Below are 23,912 nucleotides of genomic sequence, written 5' to 3'. Positions count from 1 at the left end.
GCATGCAAAAGAGTGCAGTACATTCTTTCCCACCACCTACATTTCCTGCCTGCACTGAGACCAGAATCCATGACCTTTGGATAACAAGTCTATCTTTCCAACCATTAAGTCACAAATGCCAGTAAACTTGATGGTGTTTGCTTGTGCATTTGGAAAGAATCATTTTGAAAATGAAAAGGATTTATTAATCTGTATTTGGAATAGAATGGATGTACCAGGCTAATAATGCATTGGAATATATATATATTCCGATACTGATTAGACAGCATGATAATTGCACGGTATGATAATTGCCACAATAAACCAGAGCTGTTGCCTGTGAATTGAATGTTCATCTTTCTACCATAAGCCATCTCCAAAGGCGTTTCAGATAATTTGACTGCCAAATTCTCTGAAATGCCTTTGGAGACCAACTGGCCTCACAACCGCAGACCATGTGAAACCTCACCAGCCCAGGACCTCCACATCCAGCATCTTCATGACCAAGACCATCTGAGACCATCCACCCGTACAGCTGCTACAATAATCATTTGCATAACCAAAGAATTTCTGCACAAACTGTCAAAAACAGTCTTAGGGAAGCTCATCTGGATGCTCATCATCCTCATCAGGGTCTCGACCTGAATGCAGTTCGTCATCGTGACTGACTTGAGATGGCAAATGCTCACATTTGACAGCATCTGGCACTTTGGAGAGGTGTTCTCTTCACGGATGAATCCTGGTTTTCCCTGTACAGGGCAGATGGCAGGCAGCGTGTATGGCGTCGTGTGGGTGATTTGTTTGCTGATGTCAGTGGCCCATGGTGGCAGTGGGGTCATGGTATGGACAGGCATATGTTATAGACAACGAACACAGGTGCATTTTATTGATGGCATTTTGAATGCACAGAGATACCGTGACAAGATCCTTAGTCCCAGTGTTGTGACCATCACCTCATGTTGCAGCATGATAATGCACGGTCTCATGTTGCAAGGATCTGTACACAATTTCTTGAAAGTTGAATATATCCTAGTTTTTGCATGGCCAGCATACTCACCGGAAATGTCACCCATTGAGCATATTTGGGATGCTCTGGATCGGCGTATATGACAGTGTGTTCCAGTTCCTGCCAATATCCAGCAACTTCACACAGCCATTGAAGAGAAGTAGACGAACATCCCACAGGCTACAAACAACAACAAGATCAACTCTATGTGGAGATGTGTTGCAATGCGTGAGGCAAATGGTGGTCACACCAGATACTGACAACTCCCCCCGCCCCCACCGGACCCCCAATACAGTAAAACTGTACATTTTAGAGTGTCCTTTTATTGTTACACCTGTGCAATTATCATGCTGTCTAATTAGCATCTTGTGAGGTGGGTGGATTATCTCGGCAAAGGAGAAGTGTGTATGTGTGTTTGTGTGTATGTGTCCGGAGAGAGATAGATAATGCACACAGAGCTGAAAGGGCTTGCATAAAGCATGTTTGGCTTTAGATAAAAATACTAGAGGACAAAGCTGCATTGGGATAGGGGCATGTTTGTTTTAGTCCAAGTCACTAACTTGAGTGCCCATCTCTGGCATAAAGCAGGAAAACAGGTAAATGGCGCTAGGGGAAAACCTTGTTGAACATGTAATCCTGGTTCCCTGACAAGTCATCTGACAAGACACTACGGGGAATGCTTCCAGCATGACCAGTATCTGAATCACATGTTAAAATGCCTGAGGACACATGACTTGCAAGTAACGTACTTGGGGGAGGAGCATGCATGTTCAGTCCTTGAAGGGGAGGAATGTGCTAATTGCAAGAATTTTTCAGCGAAGAATCTGTGTTCATGTTTGTCTCTTTTCGTGAGGGAAATGGGGCAAGGATCTGAACCCTGCTGCTCAAAACCCTTCACTGCAAAATGAGATGTGTCAAAAAACAACACACATGGTTCTGTTGACAGCATTCTGACACATGTTGTGTTTATCACATTTTTTTAAATCCTTTGGATAGATTTGGATAGATTTGCACAATAAATGTGTTTATATGTTTATGGAAATAAAAACAATGCATATATTTCATATGGGAGCACATCAAATGTGTCAATTTATTCAACAATTTATTAACAGCTATTTATTGTCTGCCAATCATGCCATGCCTCTTGTCTTTTTAAACTGTGGCAGATCCCACTCTTTTCACTCTGGCTTGCCTGGTTTGAGGGGAATCAGAATCAGAATCATAATGAGCTTTATTGCCATATATGTTTACACATACAAGAAATGTGTTTTGGTGACAGAAGCTTCTGCAGTGCAACAGAATGACAGTGACAGAACAAAATCACAGATAGAATTTTTTTTTATTTTTTTTATAGCACATAAACTTGTATGTGCAAGTAATTTGAATCACAATGCTGTCGGACTCAGATCTATCCATATGTTACAGCTAGTGGTGGAAATTATGATTCTTTCTAGAGATTCGTTCATTTTCAGTTCGTTCACCAAAATTATTCGTTCAGAATCGTTCACTGATTCGTTCAGTGACCATTTCTTCGTATTACACAAAATAAGCCAGCAAGTGGCAAAATAGGGTGTATTATGTGTTATGTCTTAAGTCAATGAACGTATTCACTTGTTACAAAAACTGATCTGGCTTTATTAAAATGTGTGTATAATCGCATTCAATATATAAAGTCTAATTAAGTCGTTCAGATTAACAAAACACAAGGTTTTCTTGCCTAATTAGCATTTTAATTGTTTGGTCAGACAGTTTGTATATTATATATTCACATTCATAAATCGGGGATTAAACGTGGAATTGCTAAATATCAAAACAAGCGTATGTGCACAGTAACTATAACTGCGCTTTGCATTTTTGCCAGATTGACATGCTAAATGGCAGATTAACCCGGTTAACTCTAATTTCACGAGTTCACATCTACGTATATTAATACCGTAAGTTTATGCATATTTGGCGTGCTGTCCGGGTGGAGGGCTCCGAGCTCGGGATGTGGCCCGAACCCAGAGTACTCCCCCCGGTTGTGGTAAGAGTAGATGGATCTATAAGAGAGGAGAAATGGGGTGGAGGAGGGATGCTGAAAACTGTCAATGAACAGAGATAGGTTCTGCTGTCATATATACCTTGTCATGAGTTGATTACTGATTGGTCTCCACTTGTGTTAATCAGGTTAATGAACTGCGACTGTTCCTCCCGAACTTTGTTATAAAACAGCATTCATTTCGTTCACGAACGAGATAATTTACCAGTTCATTTCATTCACGAACGACATGTGTGTATCAGTTCAGTCATTTCATTCACGAACGAGATGTATCATTCAACTCATGCACGAACGACATGTGTGCCAGTTCAGTCATTTCGTTCACGAACGATAAGATCTCTAGATCTAGTTCAGACTCATACGAAACTCGTTCATTGAAGGGCATATTCGTTCACTACATTGAGCAAATCACATACTCTGTCACATCTCATACTCGAAGGCTATTGGCTCGAGGTTGAGTAATTCTTTGTCAGGATGAAATGCTTGTTACCTGGTTCACCGAGCATCGCATGCGCTGCTTATAGCGCGGCGCTGCAGCGGAGGGAGGAACTTCACTGAACGAGAAATATGAGTCAGTGGATAGCGTGAACGAGAATGATTCGTTCACCTAAAAGATTTGTTCAAAAAGAACGATTCATTCACGAACGACACATCACTAGTTACAGCTGATATACTCTTTAAAAATGCATAGAGCTGCAAAACTCAATCATGGAAATAGCTACCAAGTACATTGTTAATTAGTTGGAAAGTGGAGATGTGCATTGAGCAGTATGCCGTTAGTGAAAAGTGTTAGCAAGGCAGAGCGTATAACAGGAAACAGAGAGATGCTGAAACAGGAAAGCATGACCAAATAAGTTTTCTAGCACACCAGATCATTTTATAAACACCTGATAGAGGATTAGAAGTGAACAATTTAATGTAGAGCGTTTGCCTAGCTGCATCAGGTGTGTTCACAGTGCTTGTGTATGCAGGTGACATGGCAAGAATTTTGTTTCTTCTCCCCATTACTCTACGGTGTAAGTAACACCAAAGTCCTTTTAGGCAAGTCGTGCCACTCGCCTCCGGGCTCTATTTCAGACTAACAAGAACAGGCCCCCAACTAAATGAATGGGCAGAGAGTCAGAACTGCACTTTCACTGGTCACCGGGACATAAAAACTGCATGTATAGAAACAGCAGTCATTTATGATAAAAATCACTGAACAAGTTTGATGACTTTGTCCCAAAATAAGGTTTATAATGCTTTTTACCTCACAGGTTATACTTTTACTACACATGCGCAAGGGTTCACGACACCAACTTCATTTACATCTCTATCCAGAATGCCGTTGTCTTTTACTTAGAATGTAAGGTAACATATTGTGGTCGATATAAAATGCTTCAACTGGTAGTCCAGTGCCTTCACGTTGTTATCACCCTCTTCTATGTGGATTCCATCTGATCTTCCCCACAACACAAATTGCATTTGCTAATTAAACAACGTGGCACTGAACGGGAAAATGCGGACTGAAACTAGCTTGCGCTGCGCCTTGCGTCGCATTGCGCCAGGTGTATTATAGGGCCCAATGTGTTTAAATGACACTTTGTGTGTTAAATTACAGTATTGTTCAAAATAATAGCAGTACAATGTGACTAACCAGAATAATCAAGGTTTTTCGTATATTTTTTTATTGCTACGTGGTAAACAAGTTACCAGTAGGTTCAGTAGATTCTCAGAAAACAAATGAGACCCAGCATTCATGATATGCACGCTCTTAAGGGTGTGCAATTGGGCAATTAGTTGAATTAGTTGAAAGGGGTGTGTTCAAAAAAATAGCAGTGTGGCATTCAATCACTGAGGTCATCAATTTTGTGAAGAAACAGGTGTGAATCAGGTGGCCCCTATTTAAGGATGAAGCCAACACTTGTTGAACATGCATTTGAAAGCTGAGGAAAATGGGTCGTTCAAGACATTGTTCAGAAGAACAGCGTACTTTGATTAAAAAGTTGATTAGAGAGGGGAAAACCTATAAAGAGGTGCAAAAAATGATAGGCTGTTCAGCTAAAATGATCTCCAATGCCTTAAAATGGAGAGCAAAACCAGAGAGACGTGGAAGAAAACGGAAGACAACCATCAAAATGGATAGAAGAATAACGAGAATGGCAAAGGCTCAGCCAATGATCACCTCCAGGATGATCAAAGACAGTCTGGAGTTACCTGTAAGTACTGTGACAGTTAGAAGACGTCTGTGAGAAGCTAATCTATTTTCAAGAATCCCCCGCAAAGTCCCTCTGTTAAAAAAAGGCATGTGCAGAAGAGGTTACAATTTGCCAAAGAACACATCAACTGGCCTAAAGAGAAATGGAGGAACATTTTGTGGACTGATGAGAGTAAAATTGTTCTTTTTGGGTCCAAGGGCCACAGGCAGTTTGTGAGACGACCCCCAAAACTCTGAATTCAAGCCACAGTACACAGTGAAGACCGTGAAGCATGGAGGTGCAAGCATCATGATATGGGCATGCTTCTCCTACTATGGTGTTGGGCCTATTTATCGCATACCAGGGATCATGGATCAGTTTGCATATGTTAAAATACTTGAAGAGGTCATGTTGCCCTATGCTGAAGAGGACATGCCCTTGAAATGGTTGTTTCAACAAGACAATGACCCAAAACACACTAGTAAACGGGCAAAGTCTTGGTTCCAAACCAACAAAATTAATGTTATGGAGTGGCCAGCCCAATCTCCAGACCTTAATCCAATTGAGAACTTGTGGGGTGATATCAAAAATGCTGTTTCTGAAGCAAAACCAAGAAATGTGAATGAATTGTGGAATGTTGTTAAAGAATCATGGAGTGGAATAACAGCTGAGAGGTGCCACAAGTTGGTTGACTCCATGCCACACAGATGTCAAGCAGTTTTAAAAAACTGTGGTCATACAACTAAATATTAGTTTAGTGATTCACAGGATTGCTAAATCCCAGAAAAAAAAAATGTTTGTACAAAATAGTTTTGAGTTTGTACAGTCAAAGGTAGACACTGCTATTTTTTTGAACACACCCCTTTCAACTAATTGCCCAATTGCACAGCCTTAAGAGCGTGCATATCATGAATGCTGGGTCTTGTTTGTTTTCTGACAATCTACTGAACCTACTGGTAACTTGTTTGCCACGTAGCAATAAAAAATATACTAAAAACCTTGATTATTCTGGTTAGTCACATTGTACTGCTATTATTTTGAACAATACTGTACATTACACAGTAAATGTATGATCCATCTTAGTACACATTGATTTAAATTTGACACAACATGTGTTGTCCCTGAGCACACTCACCACGTGTCATTTTGAACACATCTCTTTTTGCAGTGTTGAGGTAAGGTGGAGAATAGGATTGTAGGGGTTACCAGTTTGAGTTTGAAAATAGGTATGGATATTTCTCGAGCGAGTTACTTGATCAGTACACAATATCCCTTGCATCATCTGATCCAGCAGACAGTGCTGGAGGAAGAGCGGGATGTGGCTGAGGAGGGTGTAGAACCTGGTGATTCTTCCTAGCCTGCATGCCCCACATATGAGGAACTTTTGATGGTTATGATCTGTGCCACAGGGTGACTAGATCTCACTAGAGGCCATGAGAGATCGCTCATGGCAGGATGGATGACAAAAATGTCCCAACCAAAAGGGAAAATATAGTTCTTGTGGGGCAGACCTTTTTAAATGTTACGTATAGGTCAAGTAAATAAAAAAGCATAAAACAGCAACAATAACAACAGCTGGCTTGGTTAGCTGATTACCTTGTATAGAGAACAAAAAATAATAATAATATGGAAGCAACGAGACCTGTTTTACAGGATACGGAAGTCTGTTAAACCCCAACAGTGTTGCAACCCTGCATATTTTTTAAATTAAAATATTGTTCACAGACATTTTATATAGTTTCAGAGATTCACGCATGTTGTTTCATAAAAGAAAATACATAAAAAGTTTCTTAACATCTCTGCCAGTGATTTACTTTCTGTTAGGACAATTAGATTCCAGACACCTTCCATCTGCTATAGAATAAATTAATAAATAAATAAAATCACCACACACACACAGAGAGAGAGAGAGAGAGAGAGAAAGAGAGAGAACAGACTGTTTAAACATTATAAACAAATTACATTTGTGCACTGAAAAGTTGTGAATTCAGAAACATTTGTAATAACACAAGCACACACACACACACAAAAATAAACTAGCACAAAAGATTGGGAGCAGAACATGAACACATGAAATTTTGGTAAAATTTAAATTGTCATGAGAAAATGAACAAATAAAGCAGTGAACAGTGAACAAATCTGATTTGCATTGAAAAATTATTTGTGTACAAAAATGTATGTGACATAGCCTCTTATGTAGATTATTGGTTTCTTCCAGGTTTTTAATGTCCCTTTTAAACAAGAGATCAATAAAAATATAATTTAATAAACTAAAAAGTAAAAAACTGTCTACTATTGGGTAATATTTTATAAATACTTCATAAATCATTGAAAATATTTGTATTAATTAGATTCTTACCTGAACGTGATGCCATTTTAACACCTTCAAATCAAAATTGAAAGAGAACTGCAGACAAGCCTGGATTAACAACATTTTGTGCCCTGGGGATACAAAGCAACCTGAGTGTATGGCTGTAACAAGTTATTATTTTACTAATTGAATAATCTAACCACTATTAGAATGATTAAATGATGTTCTCGTAACAAGATACTGGAGGGGTGTGTCAGATACTTAGCCTAATCAACACAGGTGGACCACAATCTAGTAATCAATACCACAGTATAAATATTGCTGACTTATCTCTTTCCATTGACGATTTATCAGCATCTCTCCTCCACCCCATCTCCTCACTTCGAGTACACTTCATAAATAGATGGGGAAGGGGAGGTACTCTAGGTTGGGCCATTCCCAAGCTCGCAGCCCTTCCCCAGGCAGCACACCAAACACGCATACCATACCTCAGCTAAATATATGTAAGCGTGAACTCGTGAACTGGCTATCCCAGATTAACCAGAATCACAGATTACTCACTGATTAATCAGTAGACTGGTTGATTATTCAATTTTTTGCAAATGGTTAAAATATTAAGATTATTCTAACTAATAAAACAAGAAAATCTCTTCAGCTTTTGAAAATGACTTTCAAATGAGCAGATTTCTGGGGAGGGTGAGCCGAACATGAGCTTGTGGAAAATTGAATTCAATTTAGGTTGCCTTTGTTGGAGCTGGGTTGCAGTTTTTTGTTGGCACTGAGATTGGAGAAGAATAAGGTGGAGAATAGAGATGGAGATGGCCTGGAGAATAGAACTTTCATAATTCATGTATTCATGCATAGATTATACACCATCATTGTCGTTTCTATAACATGTGAATATATCCTCTATCATATTCTACAAAAAAGAGTGCATTGTTATTACTAGTTTTATTTTGATTTCCTGAGTCGCTATTATCTTATAGCCCATTAGCATTGCCAGCATGGTTGCCGCTAATCTCACGTGCATTGATAATACTCTATCCACACACATTACCATTGCTTTACTTACTGTTACGATCTTAATAGCGGATGTATGTCTACCTATGAGTGCCGGTGAGGACACGTTTGAGCTTCATTCAGTGCAGCTGGAGCTAGAAGCTGTAGAGAAGCGGATTCGCGACCTGGAGGTGAGGCAGTCCCAGCTGAGAGAGCGGAGAACCGCGCTGGAAACCTCCCGGGCTGATGCTCACAAGTATACTGTAAGTAAGTATACTGTGCGCTGCTAACAGTCCCACTACTTCTACTCCATGTGTTTCTCTGCACAGGCCCGGTGCACCCAGGATACAATCTTTCCAGATGTCCATCTCTCCTGGGCTGGGACACAACTCACCTGGGAGCATACAGAGCAGAGGACGCAAGCTAGGACCTGGGCAACAACTTTTTCCCCTCCAGTCTTCGACATCCAGAACCGCTTTGCTCCTCTCCACAAGACGGAACGCGACGCAGTGATTGTCAGAGACTGCATCGTCTGACACCTCCGTACTACTTAAGCCAAAGGTAAAATGCACACTCAATGTTTCCCTGGTGCTTGTGTTCTCAGTGTTTCTGTAAAGATACCAGCAATCCTGAAGGCCGACGAGAGCCCCGGAGCAGTTCAGTAGACTGATTAAAACAGTGTGCAGTACAATGCCCGCTGTGATAATATAATCGTGTCAGGACCACTACCCACGTATCGACGAGGACACGAAAGTGAATGGTTATTGTCATGATGTAAAGAACAGAAACTGCTCTTTGTTAATAATTGGAATCTTTTCTGGGAGCATCCTACGCTTTTTCGGGCTAATGGCCTGCACCCTAGCAGAGTCGGAGCAGAACTCCTGTATGACAACAACTTCAGGACCCCACGCTTGACTAGTAAGCCAATTCTTAGTTCACCCAAATATTACAATTATGTCATTAATAACTCACCTACATGTTGTTCCAAACCCGTGAGACCTCCATTCATTTTCGAAACACAGTTTAAGATATTTTGATTTAGTCCGAGAGCTTTCTGTCTCTCCATAGAAAGTGTGTGTACGGTATACTGTCCATGTCCAGAAAGGTAAGAAAAACATCTTCCAAGTAGTCCATGTGGCATCCGAGGGTCAGTTAGAATTTGTTGAAGCATCGAAAATACATTTTGGTCCTAAGAGACCAAAAAACTCAGATCATTAGGATCGAGTACATTAGAAATACCAAGGGTCCACAGAAAACAAGGGGCATCTGCCTTTAGTTACTATGCTGCCCACAGTTGGAATCAGTTTCCAGAAGAGATCAGATGTGCTAAAACACTAGTCACATTTAAATCTAGACTTAAAACTCATCTGTATTTTACGTATTCACTGTATTTTATGTCAAATCATTTTCTATTTTTAACATTTTTAAATATTCCATTTTCAAATAATTTCCAAAGTTTTACAATTGCTTGTTTTATTTTTGTTATTATTTTCTTCATTACTATTTTACTTGATTACATTATCTTGTGATTATTGGTTAAGCAGGGATGAAATCATATTTGAAAATATATTTTTTTTCTCTTAAACCTGCTGAAACTTAACCTGCATGAAATAAAATGCTTAGTTCCACATGCATGTCCGGGAAACACATGAATATTAATGTATCAAATTGCAGAAATCGAAAACCTCATAACTCTGGAAATTGTTTTTTCCCACTGCACTGCATCCTGTGGTGTCATTGGCCCATTTCAGAATTAAACTGAACACCACTGGCAACACTTACAACCAATTATGAACACTACTTTCATAAATCCCATCTTTTATTTTTTTGTTTTTTTCTGTTGTCTCTATAATATTATATCAATTCAATCAGGTCCACTTCCGTCAAGTATATTTATGACAATTATAATTGCATACAGTTAGTGTTGGCGGTATGGTTATGTTCTGGGCAACACTCCACACGCCTGTCCATGCAGCCATGCTTGGACAGAGCGGGGAGAGCAGCAAGACAAACCCCCTGGGGTACAGAACAGAACCATTATAAGCATATATAATTACAATTCACAATTACATGAGTTGTAAACAAAATGTGATAGAGACTGCTTCCAATGAAGACACTGTAAAGAAATAAGTTAGGTCGGATTACAGGTTCAGTTGGTGGAGTTGGGGTTGGAGGAGGGAGTTGAGTGCAAGCAGCAATGCGATGGAAGAGACACTGAATAATGGGAATTTAATTAGACCGCAGGTGATCGGTGTACACGTCAGGAACAGCTGACTGTCAGCTGATGCAAGCATGACTAACATGGCCTGACTGAACTAACGCGATGCTCGATTATAACAATCATATTTTTCCGGTGACTCTGGTAACTTGGCTACTTTAATCTGCTAGCTGGTTACTAATGGTGGCATTCTGCCAGCCAGTCAATAAATCTCAGTTTCTATGAAAGTATTATGAGCTCTTCTTCAGCTTCCTGAACAAGAAAAGTTTGTAAAAAAAAAAAAAAAAAAACTACTTTCCTTCATAAAAGCAAACAAACAAGAAGTGATACATTTGCAGAATAGAAAATGGCACATTATTTAAAACTGATACGACCACAGAGAATATAATTACATATCACAAAGTAAAATATATAAAAATGAAAAAAAAAATTGAGTTAACTGAGTTGATCTGAATTGTCTTGAACACAAAACTTCATTAACTGTGAAAACAACAGATGATTTTTATTTTTATTGTACACATACAAATGGATAGACCAACACATTATTTTGTCATGTTTGGTAATGATGTGGTGTCAGACCTGAAAATGGTAGATCTGAAGATAATCTATTTACTGTGAATTTTTTTTCGTATGCTTGTGTAAAGAACTTGATTGAGCGAAACTTTTCTCACATGCAGTGCAGTGATATGGTTTCTCTCCCGTATGAACCCTTATGTGCACCTTAAGATGATCTTTATGTCTAAAACTCTTCCCACACTGATCACATGTGTAAGGTTTCTCTCCAGTGTGGATCTTCTCATGTCTTTTCAGTGTTTCTGAGTGATTGAATCTCTGGTCACAGTGTGTACACATGTAAGGTTTCTCTCCAGTGTGGATCATCTCGTGCCGTTTCAATTCTGTAGATGTAACAAAAGTCTTTTCACACTCAAAGCACATATATTCTTTTACAGCCATGTGTCTCTTCTGATGATGTTTTAAATTCTGCAGATGTGAAAATTTCTTTCCACACAAAGAACATGAATGAGGTTTCTCCTTTAAATGGGCATTCAGGTGACTCCTCAGTCCTGAATACCACAAAAATGTTTTTTCCGCATTGATCACATTCATGCAGTTTTTCCCCAGTGTGGATCCTCATGTGTTTCTTCAGCTTTGCTGATTGTGCAAAACTCTTCCCGCACTGATCACATGTGAACGGTTTCTCTCCAGTGTGAACTCCCATGTGCACCTTAATTTGAGCTTTTAGTTTGAAACTCGTACCACACTGATTACACATGTAGGGTCTCTCTCCGGTGTGAATCCTCTCATGTGATTTCAGGTCTCCTGACTGACTGAATCTCTTGTCACAGTGTGAACACTTGTAAGGTTTCTCTCCAGTGTGGATCCTCTGGTGTCGTTTTAAATGTGAAGCTGTAATAAAAGTCTTCTCACACTCAAAGCACATATGATCTCTCACACCAGTGTGTATCTTCTGATGAGCTTTTAAATTCTTCAGTAGTGAAAAACTATTTCCACATATAGGACATGAATGTGGTTTCTCCTTTGAATGAACTCTCAGGTGACTCTTCAGGGCTGAAGCCCACAAAAATGTTTTTCCACACTGAGGGCAGGTGAATGATTTCTCATCTCTTATTTTCTTTAAATCTTTCTGTCTGGTTTGAGAGCAATCCAAATGTTTTTCTTCAGTTTTGACATGTTGTTTCTCCTCTTCACACAGTTCTTCATTCTCTTCCGTCAACTCTGAAATTAAGTAAAATGTTTAATGTTCAGTAAATCACAGAGACTTTCCATTAATTAGGTACATTGATCTTCCTCTTATGTCTATAACACAACTCCACAAGTTCATAGAAAGCGCTCATATGATTTACTGCTCCAACTATATTATTGCACAGATCTATATATTTTTTTCTATTACAACAAATCAAAATCTGAGAAACTACTTGAAGCTTTATAACAAAGTCCCTCTGTAGTTAAAATCTATTTTTTATGCTGTTTATTTGTCTATGTGGGGTTTTTAATATGCTTTTAGACAAACCATGTGACTATCAATTAATCAACACCATTGCTGAGTATTTTCCCCTCAAAACTGTATCGCTGTCTTGTCTCACTGGCGCCGATACAGGATGGCTGCCTCCGTGACGTGCTCTGCAGACAGCATGTTACTTGTCCCACAAGAGACAGTAATATATTGGATCACTGTTACACAACAATAAAGGATGCATTTCACTCTGTTCCAGGAGCAGCTTTGGGACGTTCTGATCACCTTCTGGTTCATCTTATACCGACCTACAGGCAGAAACTAAAATCAGCTAAACCTGTATCAAGGACTGTAAAAAGATGGACTAATGAAGCAGAGCAGGATTTACAATCTTGTTTTGACCTCACTGATTGGAGTGTTTTTGAAGCTGCTGCCACCGATCTGGATGAACTGACAGAGACCGTAACATCATATATCAGTTTCTGTGAGGATATGTGTATTCCTACAAAGACTCAACTAATTTACAATAATGACAAACCGTGGTTCACTGCAAAACTCAGACAGCTCCGTCAGGCCAAAGAAGATGCTTACGTGAAGGGGGACAATGTCCTGCATAAACAGGCTAAATACACACTGGAAAAGGAGATCAAAGTGGCAAAGAGGAATTATTCAGAAAAAATAAGGACTCAGTTCACTTCAAACGACTCCGCATCAGTGTGGAAAAGTCTAAAGAAGATCACCAATAACAAGACACCACCCCCCAGCACTGTAGAGAATCAACGACTGGCAGACGATCTGAACGAGTTTTACTGCAGGTTTGAAAGAACACCCATCAGCTGCCCTGAACGCCTCCCCACACAACCATTTACACCATTCACAACTCCTGCAACCCATCATGATCACCTCTCCAATCAACCGCTCTAACCATTCACAACTCCTGCAACCAACCCTGAATGCCTCTCCAAACAACCGTTCACACCACTCACAACTCCTGCAACCTGCACTGAACACCTCTCCAATCAAGCGCTCTCACCATTCACACCTCCTGCATACCCCCTCTCCCCCACACCTGCAATTCATATAAGCGAGGATGCGGTGCGAAGGAAAAAAGCACCAGGCCCAGATTGTGTTACACCAGCCTGTCTGAAATCCTGTGCTGACCAGCTGGCCCCCATCTTCACACAGATCTTCAACAGATCGCTGGAACTGTGCGAAGTCCCTTCATGCTTCAAACGCTTCACCATCATCCCCATCCCAAAGAAATCCAAAATTACAGGACTAAATGACTACAGGCCTGTGGCTCTAACGTCTGTAGTCATGAAGTCATTTGAAAAACTGGTGCTGGCCCACCTGAAAGACATCACTGGACCCTTGCTAGATCCTCTTCAGTTTGCCTACAGAGCAAACAGGTCTGTGGACGATGCAGTAAACATTGGACTGCATTATGTGCTACAACACCTAGACAGACCGGGGACTTATGTGAGGATCCTGTTTGTGGACTTCAGCTCGGCCTTCAACACGATCATCCCAAACCTCCTCCTGCCCAAACTAAATCAGCTCTCCGTGCCCACCTCCGTCTGTCAGTGGATCAACAGCTTTCTGACAGACAGGCAGCAGCTAGTGAGGCTGAGAAAATACACATCCAGCACCCGTACAATCAGCACCGGAGCTCCCCAGGGCGGTGTTCTCTCCCCACTGCTCTTCTCCCTGTACAACAACGATTGCACATCTAAGGACCCCTCTGTCAAGCTCCTCAAGTTTGCAGATGACACCACACTCATCGGCCTCATTCAGGATGGTGACGAGTCTGCTTACAGACAGGAGGTTAAAGAGCTGGCTGTCTGGTGCACTCTCAACAACCTGGAGCTTAACACGCTCAGAACAGTGGAGATGATCGTGGACTTCAGGAGAAACCCCCCTGCACTCCCCCCACTCACCATCATGAACAGCCCTGTGACTGCAGTGGATTCATTCAGGTTCCTGGGCACCACTATCTCTCAGGACCTGAAGTGGGACATTCACATTGACTCCATTGTGAAAAAGGCCCAGCAGAGGTTGTACTTCCTTCGCCAGCTGAGGAAGTTTAACCTGCCACAGGAGCTGCTGAAACAGTTCTACTCCACCATCATCGAATCCATCCTCTGCACTTCAGTAACTGTCTGGTTCAGCTCAGCTTCTAAATCTGACCTCAGAAGACTACAGAGGGTAGTCCGGACTGTTGAGCGAATCATCGGTACAACCCTCCCATCTATTCAAGAACTGTACTTTTCCAGAGTGAGCAAAAGGGCTGTCAAAATCACTCTGGACCCCTCACATCCAGCACACTCCCTCTTTGAACTGTTGCCATCTGGTCGACGCTACAGAGCACTGAGCACTAGAACAACCAGACACAGGACATCTTATGAACGGCTGATAATAACTGTGGAACACACTACACTATTTATACACATACGACTTTTACATGTGTAAGTGTATACACATACACTTATTTATCTAACACACATACTTAGCGTACACTTAATTTTTTTGCACATAATATACATGTACATATATAAATGCTCATTGTAATATACCTGCCATACATTGTCATTTGTATATTGTCATTCCTTACCCACCTATTTGTATTTTTTATTCCTTATTGTGTTTTTTGTTCTGTCGCTGTTATTTTGCACTGCGGAGCTTCTGTCACGAAAACAAATTCCTCGTATGTGTGAACATACCTGGCAATAAAGCTCATTCTGATTCTGATTCTATTTTTCCCCAAAGGCAGTCACAGAAATTTAGGTGTGAAACAGCTCTTTTATTGTTACATAACAAAATTCAATAACCAATCACGTCAAGGGATCCAAACAGATAATCTTACTTCACAAAGTTAGCCATCAGTATGAGGCAAGGGTGTAGAGTTACAGTTAAGCTATCTTAAGGCATGAGAAAATTATTTTCAAGAAAAATTTAGCCACTAAATCGAGGTCCTGACTCTCTGTGGTCATTAAAAATCCCAGGATGTCCTTCAAAAAAAGTGTAGGGGTGTAACCCCAAGCATCCTGGCCAAATACTCCCAATGGCCTTAATCCATCATCATGGCCTCTTTATCATTGCCATATACTGATTGGCTTCTTTACTCTCTCTCTCTCCTCTCCACCAATAAGCTTGTGTGTGGTGGGTGTTCTGGCACAATATGGATGATTCTTCTCAGAGAGGTTTGTCAAGGTATCTTGGAGGGGAGAGTTGTCCATGTCGCAAACTATATCTACTGAGATGCCTCAGGGCTCAGTTCTTGGACCACTTCTCTTCTCATTCTACATGGCATCACTAGTCTCCGTTATTAAGAAACATGGCTCTTCATATCACTGCTTTCCTGATGATCTGACTATAGCAGCTCGTATCTCAGCATGTCTAACAGACATTTCTTACTGGATGAAGGACCATCACCATCACAATCAACTCAACCTTGCCAAGACTGAACTCTTTGTGGTTTCAACAAACCCATCTCTTCATCACAATTTTATCATCCAGTTAGGCACATAAATAATAACTCATTCAAAAACAGCCCGAAATCCTGGCGTTATGATTAATGATCAGCTGAATTTCTCAGACCACATTGCTAAAACTGCCCTGTTGTGTAGATCTGTTTTACACAGCATTAGGAAAATCAGGCCCTTTCTTTTGGAACATGTTACACAACCCCTTGTACAAACACTTTTTTTGTCCAGACTGGACTATTGCAATGCTCTCTTGGCCAGTCTTCCGGCCAGTTCTATCAAACCTCAACAATTAATATAGAATGCAGCTCCAAGATTAACATTTAACAAGCCAAAAATAAATAAATAAAATAAAATAAATAACACAAAATAAATATAATATATTCATAACAAAATAAGGCTTTGTGCCATTTTCATTCAAAAATGAGTGAAAACTACTGCATTTTAAATATGATCTAACAAAAATGCTGCATACATGAGCTAGAGCAGATTTGCGGTTCCGTTCCCTGGACCTGGGGCAATCCGGTCGGCCCTTCGCGATGGCGTGATGGAAGTGACATGGAACACCTCATCAACCTCGTGGTGCTGGAGCAGTTCATCATGGATAACATTCTGCGGCCCCATGCTGCATATGCAGCTGCCTACCCTAGATGATATCATTATATTTAGTAATGATTGGCAGCAGCATATGCAGCATCTGAGTGCTGTCCTGAGATCGCTGAGGTGGGCTGGACTCACGGCCAACCCAAAGAAGTGTGCAATTGGGCGTGTGGAAGTAAAGTATCTGGGCTTTCACTTAGGGCATGGACAGATGCGTCCCCAAATTGACAAGACTGGCTCTACAGCTAAGTTCAAGGTGATCCACAGGCCGGGTGTTCAGATGGCTGTGGCCGACTTCCTCTCCAGAAATGGGGGGGTATGTGGCGCTTGGGGGGGGGGGGGGGGGGGGCGTGGTACGTAAGACGTAAGCTTCTAGAGGCACATAAGTCTGAAGTAACAAATTTTGGTAAATGGGTGCAGAGCCAGTGGTAGTTTTGTAGGCAAACATCAATGCCTTGAATTTTATGCGAGCAGCTATTGGAAGCCAGTGCAAATTGATAAACAGAGGTGTGACGTGTATTCTTTTTGGCTCATTAAAAATAATCTTTGCTGCCGCGTTCTGTATTAATTGTAAAGGTTTGATAGAACTGGCTGGAAGACCTGCCAAGAGGGCATTGCAATAGTGCAGCCTGGACAGAACAAGAGCTTGAACAAGTAGTTGTGCAGCATGTTCCGAAAGAAAGGGCTTGATCTTCTTGATGTTGAATAAAGCAAATCTGCAGGATCGGACAGTTTTAGCACTGTGAAAGTCAGATGATCATCAATCATAACTCCAAGGCTTCTAGCTGTTTTTGAAGGAGTTATGGTTGATGTGCCTAACTTGATGGTAAAATTGTGATGAAACGATGGGTTTGCTGGAATCACAAAAAGTTCTGTTTTGGCAAGGTTGAGCTGAAGGTGATGGTCCATCATCCAGCAAGAAATGTCTGTTAGACAAGCTGAGATGCGAATAGCTACCGTCGGATCATCAGGATGGATTGAGAGGTAGAGTTGAGTGTCATTAACATAGCAATGGTATGAAAAGCCATGTTTCTGAATGACAGAACCTAATGATGCCATGTAGACACAGAAGAGAAGTGGTCCAAGAACTGAGCCCTGAGGCACCCCAGTAGTTAGATGTTGTGACTTGGACACCTCACCTCTCCAAGATACTTTGAAGGACCTATCTGATAGGTAATACTCAAATCATTTAAGTGTGTTTCCTGAGATGCCTTTTGCCAGTAGGGTTGATCGGAGGATCTGGTGGTTAACCGTGTCAAAAGCAGCAGACATATCAAGCAGGATAAGTACTGAAGAATTTCTTAATGCACATTTTTTACAAATTGGGTCAATCATATGGCATGTTGAACCATTAGCCATAGGTGCATTGGATTTGAATCGCCGCTGCATGCAGACCGATCGGTGTATGACATTAAAGTCCAGTGAGAACGAACTAAAAGAAAAAGGAGCTATCTGCTCTCAATAGGTCTTGCAGTACTTTGATGTCACACACCAATCGGTCTGATGGTGATAATCTGCCTCACCCTTGTGGTCCAAAAGAGTATATGTAATACATTTTATCAAACTAAATATTTCTTGCTGAAACAAAATGTTTGTAATGTCTGTTTGATGCTTTACACAACAATGACTTTAAATTACCTTTTGGAGTAACTACGACAACTTTATAATAAGCCCCAGATACAGATCCTCTGTAAAGACCTTGTCTAAGACAACCACCGGGACAAGACCACAGGAAACAGCTGGTTTCGTCTGGTCAGAGGAGAACTGGCCCCCCGACTGAGCCTGGTTTCCCACAAGGTTTTTCTCCATTCTGTCACTGTATTATGGTTATACAGTATACCATTCTACATACTGTAAGGTTTCATCACAGTACATTGCTGTAAAAGTTTCTGGCAACCATGCTGCCAGTAACTTAGTTTAAAAATACAGGGAAATAATTAACAGTGTGTGCTTAATTATTACACTATTTTTTTAATATTAAATATATTAATTCAACTCCAGAAGTTTATAGAATGTGCCCTTATAATTTGCTGCTTTAGCTATATTATTACCCAGATCTCTCTATAGATTTTTTTGTATTATTAAAAATAAAAAATCTGACAAACTACTTTATAACATGATGAAGGATGAAGAATAAACAGCAACCTTTTTGTTCTTCAGTGTGTTTGATTCTGCAGGGTTCTGGATCTCTCATGTTCTCTCTGTTCTTCAATAAACTCGGTCTCACTTCTTCCTGATGATTTGATGCTTCTCTTCACTTGTGGGTTGATGGGTAAATTCCAGCATTTAATGATGAACTGCAGTGGGAGGAGCTTCACTGAAGGTGTGATTTGTTGAGGGAGGAGTTTCACTGAAGGTGTGATTGTGATCGCTGTACAGTAAGAGGAGCAGATCTGTCAAAATAAAATAATAAATCACTTTTACACTTTACACTAATTCACATATTTTAAGTATTTATGTGTATCTATGTAGCTATTTAACAACATAACTTAACCCTCTAGACGCCACGGTCAAGTTTACTCGAACAATGTTTCCTGGGGTCGGAGTGTTCATCGCGAAGTTAGCAGCCATGTTAGTCTTGTGGGGAATGAGGATGGAGATTTTTACCATGCAAGACATGTAGCTTTGTTCTCTGACCGTGTGCAATAGCGGCAACAGTATTTGTAGTGGAGACTTTGTCTAATGCCACTCGGTATGTTAGACGAGGTCGAAGTATTCAAGGACAGTTAGGAGTAGGGATGCACCGAATCCATATTTTTGGGGTTCGGCCTAATACCGAATCCACTGTTTAAGATTAGTCCGAATCCGAAACCGAATACAGAATCCTACTCGCATCCTTATTCCATTAAAACAGTAAAACACATTAATGAAGTAAACAACGTCCACAGCAATGTATTTTTCATTTTATTTTATCTGTAAAAAAAAAAAAAAAAAAGAATAGGCAACATTATGCCAGGAGGAGAAGTGAGAATAACTTTGACAATTACCAAGCTTATGCTTACCCAAGTAAACAACTAAAACCTTTCATTAAAAGTGCAGAAAAGAAAAGTGTTTTTCTTTTTAAAAATCAGAATATGTTTGGTGACTTAACTGAAATTAATGTTATTGAACATTAACTCAATAAACATTAGGAGGCTGTTTAGTTTTCGTTTAAAACTGTAGGATAGGCTACGATTAGAACAGTAGCCAAATATTACGAAAAATATTACGGAAGATCACACACACCTCCTGCATCATAATTAAATTAACGTAAAACCACTAATCTTTCACATGAAATGAGAGTTTCATTTAAAAAACAACAAGACGCTCTGCATTAACAGGTGACAGCCAGTTGCGAGTGTGGGAACGAATGTCCCCAGCAGTACTGAGAAGTCTTTCACTGGGCACAGAGGTAGATTTTTGCCAGCAGTGGAAATCACTGCTGGTTTGTCTTCCACCACTGAAGAGGATCCTCTCTAAGAGGAATCAAAGGCTTTTTAAGTTAAAAACGTTAAAAAACGTTTATCTCCAATCTATCTCCGTCAGCACCCGATGTGACTGGCTGGCTCTGTATTGCTACGGTATAAATCGTTCCATCCGCTCAAGATTCCTGAACAGTTTAGTTTGGAGCGAACTGTCCGGCCTTGTTCCTCCTCATGTAAACACCTTCACGCAATCAACGGCCACCTGACATCGACCAGCGTAGCGCAAGCCTAGGGTTCGGTTCGGTGAAAAAAAAAACCTAAGATTCGGCCGAAACCGAATCCCGTCAAAAAGCCCAGTATTCGGCCAAATCCGAATCCTGGATTCGGTGCATCCCTAATTAGGAGGCAATGCGGAGGCAGGGTGGGGAGTCACAATGACAATGACAGTAGTCTGAGCTTTGCACTCTCGGCACGCACGTGAGGCAGATCTGGCCGCACTGCTCGTAGCAGGAGCAGAGGCGATGTGACACGGGGAATAGCTTTTGAACTAAACCGGTCTTGTCTACTTGTGTTTGTGTGTCATATGAATAATATATATGTGCCTCATACATGGAATCAGAGTGCCTGCTGTATGTAATAAATTGAAAATCTCTACAGCAAAAGGCCAACCGCTACATGCATTCGGTTTGTTTCTACCATTTATTAGTAATGATTTACACAGTTTGTTTACTACTTCCTATTTACCTAAGCATTCAGTATTGTGCAATATAGCATACAGAAGGTGAGGGACATTTTGGGGGAAAGGAGTGCTGCATTTTATCATTTAAACATGACTTTTCATGAAAATTTTATAATCCAAGATGGCCGCCACTATATGACGTCACAATATGCAAATTAGATGGGAAATTGTAATCCCTACATAAACTTTGGGTCATCCTTAATATTTCTATAATTTACAGAAAAGTCTCTATCTTTTATTACTTTTAAGATATAGCCTTTTGAAATTAAGATGTCAAAATTGAAAGTTTTGGGAAAAAACATCTGGCACCTAAAGGGTTAAGTAAATTAATTACAAACTTGCATACTTATATTTATAAATATATTTCCATTTTGCCTCTTTTATATTTTTATTAATTTTATTTGCATATTTTATTCCTTCATTTACCTGCTCTATCATTAATATATAGGCTAGACAAAAAAGCTTAAATGTAAAAAACAACAACAACAAAATAAATATAAGGAATGTAAGTATTAAAAAAAAAGAATGAAACAAACAGAAATAAACAGGTATATCTTGTACTGTCACAATAGCAGTACATTTGCACAACAGAACAATATTTGCAGTAGTTTGCACGTTAGTTTACTGAAGAGATATTCAGATACTCATCCGCTGTGATATGGTTTGTATTAGCACTGTCATATCAAAATATAACATATCATAGCATTATACCAAGTTCTAACATGTTTATTTTAACATTTCCAATTTACATACTTGGTTTTACAACCAGATGAATTTACACTTGTCCAGTTTTGTCTGGAACCAGACCACTTCCCGAAGTGGTTTAAGCAATCAGATTTAAATCAGTCCGGAAAGTGTTTCGGAGAGTATTACACTCTTTCTTTTCATGATTGGATAAGGATACCTATCCGATCAAAGAAAGCACATGAAGGTACCAGATGTAAACAGTCATGTCACATCCAACATTTTTATTATTATTATTATTAATCTCTCAACATTTTACAACAATAGCCAAGTGGTGAAGATAAGTTAAAAGATTACAATAATACTTGCATTCGCCACCTGCACTCTCCGCTACCTGAGACATCACTTGTAATCAACACAAATTGTGCGTGTTGCCAATGAAGACAAGGCACAATGGTGTGGTCGATTTTTGTGTGCTAATTTAGTATTTAATATGCTAAAAACGATTCTATAGTACTGCTTAAACTTAAAGATCAAAGTTAAAACTTAATTCCCTGGTTTCACAGACGAGGCTTAAACTAGTATGAAACCGGGCCAAAGATACTTACCTTAAATACTTAAACACTTAACAACTTAAGATCAACGAACTGTACTCAAATGTGCAATTTTGGGACACTGTGAATATGAACTTGAAATGTGCTTTTAACACACGGTCTCTGTATTTTAAAAATAAAAAGTCACCACTTGTAAGAACACTTCAATGTGCTGGTGTATGAAAGACGGGTTCAAGTGTACTAAAATTGGTAACTAAATACAGTTAGAGAGGATTAAAGAATATAGAAGTATAAATAATGGCACTGATTTTATTTTTATCTTTTGTTTAAATAATGTTGATGGTTTTTTTTAATTATTATTGTTTTTGTGATTTATTTTTCCATGCTTATGCTTGTAAAATCAGGTACAAAAGAGATTCCATTATAAAAATAAAAATGGGAAAAAAATTGTAAAATGTAGAGTGATAAAGGCCCACCCCCCAAAAAAGAAAGCAACGAGTTTAATCCATGATAATTTGGGCGGAAAAAATGCACAAGCATCTCAACAGAAAAAATAGAAACAAAGCGTGCTGCAAAGCTACATTATAATAAATATGTCAGCATTTAGATGTTCTAAGCACGATAATACGATAATATATGCATAACAATATTAAGCACGCAATCGCAGATCAATGATGAACGTTCCACATTCAATAACGCTAACGTTATAACTCTAAAAATGTATTATACCTGTAAAAAAATAATTATAAAAAAACACGAAATCGTTCATGTCTGCATGACTTTAGTGAACTGTAATGTTCCTTTCAACTTAATCAGTCTGCAGACGCCAGAACAGGCACATGTGTTTAAGGAAAGCTATATAGAAATAACCTCATATGATGTTGATAAAAACAAACGGAGTGTTTCATATCTTTACAAATAAGCGAATTGTCTGAACTGACCAACTTACCTCAGAAGACCAAACACACGCGCGCTACTGAATGAGGAATAGTCACGACGCCATCTTCTTCTTGAGTTTTTTGGCGCATAACAATCTAAATGTATAGCGCCACCTACAATGGGCTAGGTGCACAAGATGGCGCCGGTGAGCTTCAGCGACGCAAGTGTGTGCGTACTTATTTCCGGTCTTGCGACGCTCGCATTGACTGTAAGGGAAACTTACAAACGAAACTTGGCTAGATGTATATAATTAATGATTTTCAAATTTAACAGCCGATAATGGTATATCAAAAACATGGGGAAACAGTCTCCCTATATTTTGCGTACCTCTGTGTGGAAATTAATCAAGATACAACGTGGAGATTGCTTTATTATTCTGTTGATTATGCGGATCAGCGTCAGGTCAGGTCCACAGGGATTTCTTCTTTCAAATACAAACCTCTCAAATATGCAATACTTTTCATTTTCGAAGAGCTGGTTTTGTTCTGTTATGTAAGATAGTACATGTTTCTGACTGTCAAACGACGCACAGAGATTTCTGATAAAGCATGTTTTATTAACTTTATTTGATAACATAATTTATAACTAACTGTACAATTAAACGTAATATAATTATGGTATGTTTGCATTAAATAAAAGATTGCTGTTTGCATTCATGTGTGTTTTTATCTGTTTATTTGTTTTGTGAAAGATCTGCAGCATAAATCATTGTCTATGAGTAGCCATGTATGTTGTTATTGTTTTGCATTAATTATCAGATTAAACAGATATTAAAATTAGTCACATATTTTTTACTGTGTAAAATAA

At 39.6% G+C, this 23,912-nt stretch overlaps 1 protein-coding gene across 1 annotated transcript; it reads right to left on the bottom strand.

Annotated features, from left to right (window-relative positions):
* Positions 1-11,204: 11,204 nt before the first annotated feature.
* Positions 11,205-23,197, bottom strand: LOC113080359 (zinc finger protein 239-like). The gene is made up of 3 exons (XM_026252522.1): positions 23,116-23,197; positions 18,931-19,178; positions 11,205-12,465 (listed from the first exon to the last, which is right to left on the bottom strand). The coding sequence occupies exons 2-3, from the start codon at positions 18,977-18,979 to the stop codon at positions 11,654-11,656; spliced, it is 861 nt and encodes a 286-aa protein (XP_026108307.1). The 5' UTR covers positions 18,980-19,178; positions 23,116-23,197; the 3' UTR covers positions 11,205-11,653.
* Positions 23,198-23,912: the final 715 nt, after the last annotated feature.

This window comes from Carassius auratus, unplaced genomic scaffold, assembly GCF_003368295.1.
Source record: "Carassius auratus strain Wakin unplaced genomic scaffold, ASM336829v1 scaf_tig00031048, whole genome shotgun sequence".
Taxonomy (NCBI): domain Eukaryota; kingdom Metazoa; phylum Chordata; class Actinopteri; order Cypriniformes; family Cyprinidae; genus Carassius; species Carassius auratus.
This window is presented reverse-complemented; position numbering and strand designations above follow the sequence as displayed.